General features: G+C 43.2%; 1 protein-coding gene across 4 annotated transcripts in view; it reads right to left on the minus strand.

The window, feature by feature from the left end:
• AK4 (adenylate kinase 4) overlaps positions 1-13593 on the minus strand; it is an 87391-nt gene that overhangs the window by 30220 nt on the left and 43578 nt on the right. For all 4 annotated transcript variants that reach the window (XM_011940752.1, XM_011940745.1, XM_011940758.1 and 1 more), the window contains one exon: positions 12275-12394. In XM_011940752.1, the coding sequence (XP_011796142.1) occupies positions 12275-12394 (120 nt within the window). The remainder of the gene's footprint in view (positions 1-12274; positions 12395-13593) is intronic.

Here is a 13593-nt window from a genome sequence, read left to right on the forward strand (position 1 = left end):
CCAGCTAATTTTTTGTATTTTTAGTAGAGACGGGGTTTCACCATGTTAGCCAGGACGGTCTCAATCTCCTGACCTCATGATCTGCCCGCCTCGGCTTCCCAAAGGGCTGGGATTACAGGCGTGAGCCACCGCGCCCGGTCAATCCAGTTAACTTTTAAATGTTGGAAATAAAATTTAAAAATATGTTGTTCACACTTTTAAACTCAAAGTTTTAAATTTTACTTTTAACTTCCCCTAACTCATTTTTAATATTAACTTTGACGCTTATTCAACTCCCTGATTCTAAATTTCATGAAGGTTTAACTTTTGCCCCTGTCCACTTGTCCAGCCTCATCTCATATTTTTAGCTCCAGGGTTACTCAACTACTTGTGGTTTCCAGAACACACCATGTTGTTTCATACCTCTAGAGCTTTTCCACGTGATCTTCCCTCCCTCTAAAATGTGCTTCATTCCTACCTTACAAATATGATTCTGGGTGTCAGCTTCTCCAGGAAGCCTTCCTAATACCCACCTCCCTCACCTTTAAAAGAGGGTCTTCCCTCTCTGCACCACCCATCACCTTTCACTCCCTCTTCACTGGTGCTCCTAAGAACCTACCTATTCTGCAACCACTTGTGCAGCACTCCTGGACTATGAGGTCAGGAAGCATGCTACTCCCTCTTGGGAATGATGGATGTCTAGCTTATCAAGACACAAAAACTGGATATTCAATTTGTTTATTGATCCATGAACCAAGCTTTTCTAAGGTCTAGTCAAATATGTGTAAACATATGTTTTCCATATTGTCCCCTCAATGTTCTTTAATGTTAAAATCTAGTCAATCTCTGAGACACACATAAAATAAGCCACCATTGTCTACTATACTATGGTACAATTGTTCCTCACCCCAAAGCAGCAGTCAGATCAATCAGAAGAAAAACACTGGAAATGGACATGGAGGACAGGAACGCAGGACAGAATCTATATTAAATGAGAAAGAGAAAAGATCCAAGGCTTTATTATGTTTTTCAGTCAGCTACTCAGAGCTCATATTGACATCAAGGGTGCAGAACGTATGAAAAGTCACTAAGAGAAAAAGTGAGTTACCAGGGTTTTGATTTAAATTAAAGAAATTAAAGATAACCCTCACTGCCTAGGGTAGCAGAAAAGCTAAAAACTGGCTGGGCGTGGTGGCTCACACCTGTAGTCCCGGCATTTTGGGAGGCCCAGGAGGGCAGATCACCAGGTCAAGACATGCAGACTATCCTGGCCAACATGGCGAAACCCCGTCTCTACTAAACATACAAAAATGTGCTGGGTGTGGTGGCACTGCCCGTAGTCCCAGCTACTTGGGAGGCTGAGGCAGAAGAATCGCTTGAACCTGGGAGGTGCAGGTTGCAGTGAGCCGAGATTGCGCCACTGCACTCAGCCTGGCGACGGAGCAAGACCCTGTCACAAAAAAAACAGCTGAAAACACCACTGGATTCTGAGTATCAGGAGAGCCAGGCCCCACCTAGTCTCTTTGTTGCTCTACTGTGGTGTCTGGCACACAGCTGCTGATCAGTAAGTACTTATCGAAAATTATGAATGCTTAGCACCAGAAGAAATTCATGCAATCACCTGGGAGCATTAACAAAGGAGTAGCAATAGCTTCAGTGGAATCAGCAGCTAGATACAAAGTCTGATCAGGCTGGGTAGTTTGGATAAAGTGTGTAAGAAGATGGCAGTGTGCTAAAATTTCAGGTCACATGTCACCCAAATGTCTCTTCATAACTTAACCCCACTGAATACTGGTATTTCCTGTGTAACTCAACCAGTATTACTCTGTTTAGAAAACTGTTACCTAGACCAGGCACGGTGGCTCACACCCGTAATCACAGCACTTTGGGAGGCCAAGGTGGGCAGATCACCTGACGTCAGGAGTTTGAGACCAGCCTGGCCAACACAGTGAAACCCCATCTCTACTAAAAATACAAAAAATTAGCCAGGCATAGTGGCAGGCGCCTGTAATCCCAGCTACTCAGGAGGCTGAGGCAGGAGAATCGCTTGAGCCCGGGAGGCGGAGGTTACAGTGAGCCAAGATTGCACCATTGCACTCCAGCCTGGGCAGCAAGAGCAAAATTCCATTAAAAAAAAAACCTGTTACCTAGTCTTAAGTGAAGCAGATACACTCTTTCTTCTTATTGCCTATCTTCTTCCAGCAAAGTCATTTGGTCTTAGTGCACTATTTAACTTGAAATTAATTATATGTCTACAAATTATTTGATTTGAGAATATACAAATACTTATGTTAGAAAGTATGAGTATCCCTAATAGGAAAATCTGAACTCTGAAATGCTCCAAAATCCAAAATGTTGAGCGCCAACATGATCCTCAAAGAAAATGCCTATTGAAGAATCTCAGATTTTGCATTTTTTTTGGACTAGAGATACCCAAGCAGTAAGTATAAGGCAGATATTCTAAAATCCAAAAAATCTGAAATCCAAAATACTTCTTGTCCCAAGCATTTTGAATAAGAGATAGTCAAGCTTTATAATCAAACATAGGTCTTGGGTTTTACAATTCCTTCTTCTAACATGATAAAAATTGTCAAACCTGTTTTACAAACTTCATGACACAGCATTCTAGGGAACACTGTTACAGTTATCTGGTTACTTTTTTTTTTTCTTTTCTGAGATGGAGTCGCCTAGGCTACTGCACTGTCGCCTGGGCTAAAGTGCAGTAGCATGATCTCGACTCACTGCAACCTCTGCCTCCCGGGTTCAAGTGATTCTCCTGCCTTAGCCTCCCAAGTAGCTGGGATTACAGGCACCCACCACCACGCACAGCTAATTTTTTGTATTTTTAGCAAAGACGGGGTTTCACCATGTTGGCCAGGCTGGTCTCGAGCTCCTGACCTCGTGATTCACCCACCTCAGCCTCCCAAAGTGCTGGGATTACAGGCGTGAGTCACCGCACCCAGCCCAAAAATAATTGTTTATGCAAACCAAACTCCAAATAACTGCTGATCCTTCATGCAAACCAAACACACAATAAAGAAATGCCTTGATGAAACTCTACGTTCAAAGTCCAGGGGGAAAAATGCCAACAAAGAAAATAACATTCATCTAAGGGTCACTGTCCAAATTCTTTTCATTTTTATTCTTTTTGAGGTGGAATCTTACTCTGTGGCCCAGGCTGGAGTGCAGTGGCATGATCTCAGCTCACTGCAGCCTTGACCTCCCCAGGCTCAGGTGATCCTCCCACCTCAGCCTCTGACTAGCTGTGAGTATAGATAGGCGTGCACCACCATGCCCAGGTAATTTTTCTATATTTTTGTAGAGAGGGGCTTTCATCGTGTTGCCGAGGCTGGTCTCAAACTCCTGGGCTCAAGTGATCCTCCTGCCTCTATCTCCCAAACTGCTGGGATTACAAGCATGAGCCACCACACCCAACTGTCTCCTCAAATCAGAATTTTGGATGATGGAAAAAAAAAAAAAAAACTGTCAGGCATATTTACATTGTCTTGGGTCATGGATAGTTTCCAGAAACGCAGTACTAAGACTAATCTAAACACCCATCTTTTTTCACACAATCATTTTGACCAAAAATGCCACTCCTTACTTGCAAAAATCATTCCACTTACCTCTTGGAACACTTCACCTGTACCATGTGTTACTGAATATATGTCTCTGAACCCTCCTACGTCAGGAGCTCCTTGACAAGCTTAGTCTACCTCTATTCCCTCTTTTCCACACATTCTTTTTCATTGTCACCAGCCCAGTGCAAAGTTAGTTATACCTGTACTTTGTTCACTTTAGAAATATCCAGGACCTATTAGATATAATAATGCTTACTGAATGAACAGAGCTACAATGAGAGGGGCAAGTCATGGGTATGTCAAGGACAATCCTGGTGAGGAACCGAATATTTTAATTGTGCGATCCACGTTTGACAGGCATAGATGGCCACGGCACCCTAGTAGAGTTCCACATATTTTACAACTGTTCTTCATTCTTTAGAAACCACCAGAATTGCTTTAAGCTTTCCATTCAAGATACCAGAATACACATCACTGCCTTAGTAACAACCTGAGATAGAAGAGTTATGTGGCTATGATTTTTCAGGGCTAAATATTTAAAGATAAATGACTAAGACAAACTACTGCCCTCCTACACGTGAACACACACACGCAGGAAGAAAAAGTTGATTTTTTTTATTATTAAAGCAGAATTCTTCAGTGACCTTCTAAACAAATCTATTATACATTTTATTCTTGAAACATACCCTAGATTCACAAGGGCAACAGAAAAAAAACTACCCTTGGCATTTCCTAAAAGATGTGATTCAGAAGATACTGTTGGCTTTTTTCTACAGACATATGTTGCCCAGTGGGATGTGACACTCCTCAGAGGTCTGAATCAGAAGGAAAAATGCGGAGAGGATAAGGTCAAAGCTCTTATGTACTAGCCTCGTATGGTAAAACACATTCGCAAAATCAGGGCAAAATACTCTGGCTCTAGCATCTACAGTTTAGTTTCTGAACATACACCTACACCAAGGGCTCTGAGTGAGTGCATAGCCAGGAACATCTCAAGTCTGAAATCATTTAGCTCTAAGGGAAAACAGACACACACACAAACACCGCACACATTCAAACTACTCTGACTTATGTTAAAAACAGAATTACCTTCAGAAAACACTTGTTAGTGTTCAACATTGCTCAGAATGAAACAAACAAACCAGGGTTCAAATACAACCATGGATCAAATGATGACTCTTGCGCTAAAGGTTATCATTATTACCTATGGAAAGGATTAAATTACATTTAATTTACAATTCCAAAATTTAAGGCTGTTTTTCTACAAAACCAAACTTTGAAATACCGATTTAAAATATTTTGATAGCTACCCCTAAAATAATATGGCAGATAATTCTAATACATCTTGGTACATACATATAAATTAGGACTGATTTGGGGAAACTTCTAGATTGCTATTTTAAGGCACAGGTAAGCAGGCAAGTTTAGAAATGAAAAAAAAAAAAAACAGTTACTAATACATCTCTCTCTACGGCTATATCTCACTGCTGGCCTGATGTGGTTTGGCTGTGTCTTCACCCAAGTCTCATATAATATGAGCTGTAGCTCCCACAATTCCCACGTGTCATGGGATCAACCTGGTAGAAGGTAACTTAATTATGGGGGCAGGTCTTTTCCATGCCGTTGCATGATAGTGAGTAAGTTTCATGAGATCTGTTTTAAAAACGGGAGTTTCCCTGCCAAGCTTGCTCTCTTTGCCTGCTGCCATCCATGTATGCTGTGATTTGCTCCTCCTTGCCTTCTGCATTGATTGTGAGGCCTCCCAAGCCACATGGAACTGTAAGTCCATTAAACCCTTTTTCTTGTATAAATTACCCAGTCTGGGGTATGTCTTTATCAGCAATGTGAAAACGGACTAATAGATGACCCTTTTTTTAAAAAGTGAAAAATTAGCTGTGTGCGGTGGCTCACGCCTGTAATCCCAGCACTTCGGGAAACCAAGGCGGGCGGATCACTTGAGGCCAGTAGTTCAAGACAAGCCTGGCCAACATGGTGCAACCCCATCTCTACTAAAAACACAAAAAATTAGCCAGGAATGGTGGTGTGCACCTGTAATCCCAGCTACTGAGGAGGCTGAGGAAGGAGAATTGCTTGAACCCAGGAGGCAGAGATTGCAGTGAACCAAGATATGCCACTGCACTCCAGCCTGGGTGACAGAAAGAGACTCCATCCCAAAAAGACAAAACAAAACAAGAATATTTCTTACCCAACTGGAAAGCACAGTGAAGGGAAGGTAGTGCTGAATGTTTTTTTTTTAGCAAGAGCAAAGCTGACCAAACCACAGAGCACTCACCCTCCCTCCCCTCCCCACATCCCCACTTGGGGTTCCCTTGGCTTGGATCCACTCTACTCATTTCCACCCACCATTTGCAGGATGCCTCTCTACAGCCATATGGACCAAGATGATGAGTCATCTGTCATCAGAATGCCTTTCTCAACCTTTCCACATTCAATCACCTTTAGCGCGCTCAACAGGCACATCCTCCGCAGAGCATGTGCCTGTGTAACATAAGGAGTCTAAAGCTGAACATAGGAACCAGGCATCCCTCGCACTCCACACCTTGCCAAATGGATTTATTCCAGAGCTTTAAAGAAAAGTCGCAACTGAAAAAGTGACCAGATGGGTTTTCAAGGAGAGAAATACTAACCAAATCACTTGGGAGGCTGACGTACTTTACTAAAACAGGCCTATGATGTCAAAGAACTTCAGTTATTCAACCCTGAGAGGAAGTCATGGCAAAAACAAGCACTGAAAAGATACAGAAAACATTCCATAACTGAAACTGACTTTTATTCTGCCTGGCTAAATACTTTTAGAGCTATTTTTGAAGTGGATACTTCAAATAGTCACCCCCACCCAAAAAACTTCAGGACCTGTACACTAGTCACAACAAGTAATGACAAACACTCATATAGCACTTATATAGGGCAAGCACTCTTCTAAGCACTTTACATGTATTTGCTCACTTTGCCCCTCTTTGCTAATTTGTGTTCCATGAGCAACCAGAGGCCCAAGGTCACACAGGCTGCCAGAAAGTGGCAGAGCGGGGATTCAAGTTAGGCAGTCTGACAGCACCGGGGTCCATGCTCTCAATTATTACACTAACCCTCTTTCCAGGGGAGTTTAACACAGACGATCCTTTTTAAACACAGATTTTTAAGTTCCCTAAAACTACACAAATTCATTTTGCAAGGTGAGAAGACTTACAATTTAAAAATTTAAACTAGGGAAATTACTGTTAGGTGGTGGCAAAGTCAAAGTTTATCAGTCATGATAAATATCTACACAAAAAGCATTGGGGGGTGCTACAGTTTGCATGTTCACTCCAAAACTCATGTTGAAATTTAATTGCCAATTTAAAGGTATTGGGAGGTGGGGACTTGAAGAGATTATCAGGTCATGAGAGCTCTGCCCTCATGAATGAATTAACGGGTTGGTTATCACAGGAGTGGGCTCCTGATAAAAGCATAAGTTTAACCCCTTATTCCCTCTCTTACGTGAGCCTTCTTATCATGTGTTGCCTTCCAACAACACAGCAAGAAGACTCTCAACAGTTGTGAGCACCATGGTCTTAGTCTTCCCTGCCTCTAGAACTGTGAGAAATAAATTTCTTTTCTTCATAGTACCCAACCTGAGGTATTCTGTTATAGCAGCACAAAACAGACTAAGACAAAAAATAGATACCAAGGAGTGGGGTTGCTTCCATAACAAATATCTAAAAATGTGGCCACAGCTTTGGAACTAGGTAATGGGTAGAGGCTGGAAGAATTTGGAGGAAGTGGCTAGTAACACCCTAGATTGCCATGAATGATGCATCAAGGGCAATTCTGGCAAGGGCTCAAAAGAAGAGGGGAGCTGTAGGGAAGGTCTGAATCTTCTTAGAAATTACTCAATGGGCCAGGCACGGTGGCTCACACCTGTAATCCCAGCACTTTGGGAGGCCGAGGCGGGCAGATCACCTGAGGTCAGGAGTTCAAGACCAGCCTGGCCAACATGGCAAAACCCTGTCTCTACTAAAAATACAAAACTTAGTTAGGCATGGTGGCGCATGCCTATAGTCCCAGCTACTCGGGAAGCTGAGGCAAGAGAACTGCTTGAACCTGGGAGGTGGAGGTTGCAGTGAGCCGAGATCATGCCATGGCACACCGGCCTGGGCAACAGACTTCATCTCTCAAAAAAAAAAAAAAAATTACTCAAGTGGTCATGACCAGAATATTGGTGGCAGCAATTGGACAGTAAAGGCCATTCTGATGAGGTCTCAGACAGAACCAGAAAAGAAGGTATTAGAAACTGGAGTAAAGGTTATTCTTGTTATACAGTTGCAAAGACCTTGGCAAATTTTGTCCATGCCCTAGGGATTTATGGAGTGCAAAACTTAAGAGCAATGAACGAGGATATATGGTGGAAGAAATATCTAAGCAGTAAAGTTTTCAAGCTGCTGTGTGGTTACTTTTAATTGCATAAAATGAGATATGAGAGCAAAGAGATGATCAAATACAGTTGACCACTGAACCATACGGGTTTGAACTCTGAGGGCACACTTGATACGAACATTTTTTCTTTTCTTTTGAAACAGGGTCTCACACTCTGTCATCCAGGCTGGAGTGCAGTGGTGTGATCATGCCTCACTGCTACCTCAACCTCTCAGGCTAAAGTGATTCTCCTACCTCAGCTCCCAAGTAGCTGGGATTACAGGCACATGCCACCACACACGGCTAATTTTTGTAGAGATGAGGTTTTGCAATGTTGCCCAGGCTGGTCTCCTGGGCTCAAGTGATCTGCCTGCCTCAGCTTCCCCAAAGTGTTGGAATTACAGATGTGAGCCACAACATCTGGCCAAGGATTTTTTCAATAAATACAGTCGGGCCTCCCTATCACTGGGTTCCACATTTGCAATCAAACGCAATACAGTATTTGCAGTATGCAAAACCCTTGCACATGGAGGACTGACTTTTCGTACCCATGGGTTCCACAGGGCCGACCATGGAGCTAAAGTATATGTGGATTTTGGTATGAGGGAGTGGTCCTGGAACCAATCTCTTCCCACACCCCTTACCCTCAGCAGATACTGAGGGATAACCATATAGTTAAAAGAGAAGCAAAACAGAAGAATTTGGAAAATTCTCGGCATGGCCATGTTCAGAGTGGAAAAGCATGTTCAAGAGGGAATATTAAGTGTGTGGTCAAACCTATTGCTAAAGAGATTAGCATGGCTAGAAAAAAGCCAGGTGCTATCAATCAGGACAATGGAAGAAAGACCTAAAAGGCATTTCAGAGATCTTCCAGACTGCCCCTCCCATCACAGACCCAGAGCTCTAGGAGGGTAGAATGTTTCAGGAGATGGATAGCATTCCTTGGCCTCCTTAGCCATAATTCAAACAGCTTCAGCATGGCTCGAACTGCTCGGAAAGGGATAAGCCTTGGTGGCATCTCACAAAATGCAAGACCTACAGGGCATGGCTTCCTCTACCTAGATTTCAAAGAATGCCAGGCACTCTTTGAATGCAGAGCCATTGCAGACAGCCCCCATTAGGACAATGCCCAGTGGAACTGTGAGGTCAAGGCTGCCACAGAGTCCTCACTAGGGCAATGTCTAGTGGAGCCATGGCAGTGGGCCACTGTCAACACCCCAGAACTGTAAATCCACCAGTATACAACTCCAACCCATGAGAGCTGCTGAGTGGACTGAGCCCAGCAAAGCCACAGCGGGTGGAGTTTCTGAGGCCCTGGGAGCCCAACTCCCATCCCAGTGTGCCCAGGAGGCAGAATACGGAGTCAATGGAAATTATTCCCCATCTTTTTTTTTTTTTTTTTTTTTTTTTTGAGACGGAGTCTCGCTCTGTCACCCAGGCTGGAGTGCAGTGGCCGGATCTCAGCTCACTGCAAGCTCCGCCTCCCGGGTTCACACCATTCTCCTGCCTCAGCCTCCGGAGTAGCTGGGACTACAGGCGCCCGCCACCTCGCCCGGCTAGTTTTTTGAATTTTTAGTAGAGACGGGGTTTCACTGTGTTAGCCAGGATGGTCTCGATCTCCTGACCTCGTGATCCGCCCATCTCAGCCTCCCAAAGTGCTGGGATTACAGGCTTGAGCCACCGCGCCCGGCTTTATTCCCCATCTTTAAGACTTAATGTCTCCCCTGTTGGATTTTGGACTTATCAGGGACCACCTGCTCCTTCTTGCCTATTTCTTCCTTTGGAATGGGAATGTCCATCATACACCTTCCTATCATAGCAATTAAATGACTTGCTTTGATTGCACAGGCTCACAGCTAAAGAGAATTTGTCTCAGAATTAATTGTACTTTATAAGTCTCACCTATGTCTGATTCAGCTTGCACTTTTGAGTTGATGCTAGACCAAGACTTTGGGGACTAATGGGATAGAATGAATGTATTTTGTATATGAGGAGGACGAGAGTTGTTTTTGGTGGGGAGGTGGGTAGGGGCAGAATGCTAAGGTTTAAATGTCCCCTCCAAAACTCATGTTGAAATGTAATTGGCAATGTAATAGGCCGGGCACAGTGGCTCATGCCTGTAATCCCAGCACTTTGGGAGGCCGAGGCGGGCGGATCACAAGGTCAGGAGATCGAGACCATGGTGAAACCCCATCTCTACTAAAAATACAAAAAAAATTAGCCAGGCGCGGTGGTGGGTGCCTATAGTCCCAGCTACTCAGGAGGCTAAGGCAGGAGAATGGCGTGAACCCAGGAGGTGGAGCTTGCAGCCTGGGGGATAGAGCGAGACTCCGTCTCACAAAAAAAAAAAAAAAAAAAAAATTTAATCGGCAATGTAATGCTATGGGAAATGGAGCCTTTAAGAGGTAATTAGGTCATAATGGCTCTGCCCTCATGAATGAGTTAATGCTCTTATCACAGAAGTGGGTTCTAGATAAAACAATGGGCTCCTAATAAAAGGATAAGTTCAGCTCCCATTCCCTCTCAGAGGCATGCACTTCTTCCCCATTTGATGCCTTCTGACATGGGATGATGCAGCAAGAAGGCCCTCATCAGATGCTGACACCATGCTCTTGGACTTTCCAGCCTCTAGAACCATAAGAAATAAATTTCTTTTCTTTACAAATTGCCCAGCCCAAAGTACTTTGTTGTAGCAGCAGAAAACAGACTAAGAAAAGGGCTAACTTTTGTGAGTTAAAAGTAGAGTTTAGAGAAATTAACATGCCTAGGTAAGTGTAGAGAGGGTCTTTCTTAGATGAAAGCTAAGAAACTCAAAAAGCCTGGAAGGCAATAAAAGAAAACCCTGGGGCTGTAGTACCTAACATCAGCCACAGCTCCTATCAATTCTTTCTCCTCAACCCACTCTCTTATGAATGGTGCCTCCCTTCCACCCCACTGCTATTATTGCTTAAACTCAGGCCTTTGACATCCCTTAGTCCAGTTATTCCAATGATCTTTGGTTTGTAGTCACAACTCTCCTCCATGCCCCAGCACCTAATCTCTCCTGTGCTGCTAACAGAATAGTCTTTCTGAGACAAATATGATCATATTACAGCCTTACTTAACAATTCTTCAGTGCTCCCTAAAGCCAACAAAATCCAGTTCCACCATCTTTATGCAAAATCAAAGGCTATCTACCCCAGGATTTCCTCTGCCAACCTCTGCTTGCTGGCTCAGAAAAAATACTAAGACAACTCATTCCCCTTTCACCCTGTTCACATTGTCCCTCTGCTGAAAAAAAAACTATCCCCACTCTTCTACCTGAGGACCATCTATCTATTCATCACTTTCCATACAGTTGTTCCAACCCTCCTTCCACCAACAGAATAATTTTCTTCTTTGTGTCCTCAGAATACCACATATATAATGATTCTTTTATAGTGTCAGTAACAGTGTCTTCCTATTTACCAATAATGCTAAAATAAAGCTCCTTGCATCTTTAGGCAGAAATCCAGAATGGAACTGCTGGATCACAAGGTATATATAATGCTAACTGCTCTATAAAGGTTGCTCATTTGATACTTTCAACAATATTTGTTTTTTGTTTTTTGTTTTTTTTCTGAGACGGAGTCTCACTCTGTCGCCCAGGATGGAGTGCAGTGGCCAGATCTCAGCTCACTGCAAGCTCCGTCTCCCAGGTTCACGCCATTCTCCTGCCTCAGCCTCCCGAGTAGCTGGGACTACAGGCGCCCGCCATCTCGCCCGGCTAGTTTTTTGTATTTTAGTTGAGACGGGGTTTCACTGTGTTAGCCAGGATGGTCTCGATCTCCTGACCTCGTGATCCGCCCATCTCGGCCTCCCAAAGTGCTGGGATTACAGGCTTGAGCCACCGCGCCCGGCCCCAACAATATTTGTTTCCTACACACTCAATAAAGGATTTTCCAATGTTCTCTGTTAATATCTGACAGGTGAAAAATAGTAGCTCATAATTGTATTTTGTGTGTCTTATGGGGAATGAAAGAACCTTTGTTTGAAGGAATTATACTCAGGATGACTTATGGAAACAAAAGGGCTGAAGCAATAACAGAAATTTAGTGAAAGTTTGCTTCAAGTCAGTGGTTCTCATGATGGTGATCTGGAGAGAGAAGAAATAAAAGGCTTCACCACAAAGGGTTCCTATCATGTTGCCAAACTGCAATATTAAATAACGGACAGAAAGTTTAGAAAATAAGGCATTTTCCGTTCAGTAAGAAGTTAAGAGAGTGTGCAAGACCTTAACTGACTATTCCCAGAAATTCGGTTTACCCACAGTTTCAACTCACCATCAAGGAGCCAGTGCTGGCCACGCCTGTTCTCCAACTCGGACATCATTAAGCGTGTGATCACATGGTCTGGAACCAAAAGACTTCTCTCTATATACTGCTTTGCCATCTCACCAACTTCTATTAAAAAGACAACAAAAAAAGAGGTTTTCAAAAAAACTTCCCAAACACAAAGCTTACCAACTCTTTTCTGACAGTTTTGCCTTCTCTCCATCCTTCCTGATATGGGAGGTAATTTCCAGGTAGTTGTAGGTATGTTTTAAGTTTTTAAAACATTCACGTCAATAAGGTGGGACTGTTGCTTATTTAACACATTTATCTCCCAAAAAAGTGTAAAAGCAGCTCTTTGAGATACCATAGCCCCCCCGCAGAAAAAAAGGAAGAAAGAGTGACCAGGTGTGGTGGCTCATGCCTATAATTCCGATACTCTGGGAGGATGAGGTGGGAGGATCACTTGAGCCCAGGAGTTTGCACTTGCAGTGAGCTCACGCTCACTGACTGCACTACTGCATGCCAGCCTGGACAACAGGAAAAAAGCAAAACAAAAAAGAAAGAAAGAAAGAAAGAAAAATACACAATTTGGGCAAGAAAAAAATAAGACTAGAAAATAAAGTCAAGAAACAGGATGGTACATAAAAAGGCTGATAGAGAGAAGCCCTGGATACTTCCTAGAGGTAGGCCACAAATTGGGCACTGAGCCTCTCAACAGTTTATCGTAACAAGGAACATGATCAACTACACAATGTACGTAAGACTAAAGAAAGATGAGAAGCACAACCATTCCTTACAGAGACCAAAGGAAAAAAGTTCCAGTGGTCTAGCAAGAATGCCACATAATACAAACAACAGCAGCTTTACTTCTTTTCATCAACCTCAATATAAGCAGACAGCACCTTGCCGACACAGTTGTAAAAGCAACTCAGTGTTATTAGTGGAATGCCAAGTTCATAAAATGATGTGAAGTTTTAAGAACATGACATAAATACTTTCAGGGGAAAACTGCTTCTATCTTCATTTAAAATATTAATTTCCTACATGTAGAAATTGTGGTTAGGTTCAGCAGAACTATCAGTTTAAATCTGTACATTTCTAAGAACTAAATTTGTGTTTTATTGTTTTTTGTTGTTTGATTTTTTTTAACTACAAATGAAATCCTCTGCTCTCTGGGGAACTGATAATAAATGCTTAAGAATCATATTCTCGGCTGGGCGCAGTGGCTCGCTCACACCTGTAATCCCAACACTTTGGGGGGGGGCCAAGGCAGGCAGATCACCTGAAGTCGGGAGTTTGAGACCAGCCTGACCAACATGGAGAATCCC

This window comes from Colobus angolensis, unplaced genomic scaffold, assembly GCF_000951035.1.
Source record: "Colobus angolensis palliatus isolate OR3802 unplaced genomic scaffold, Cang.pa_1.0 Scaffold102, whole genome shotgun sequence".
NCBI lineage: Eukaryota > Metazoa > Chordata > Mammalia > Primates > Cercopithecidae > Colobus > Colobus angolensis.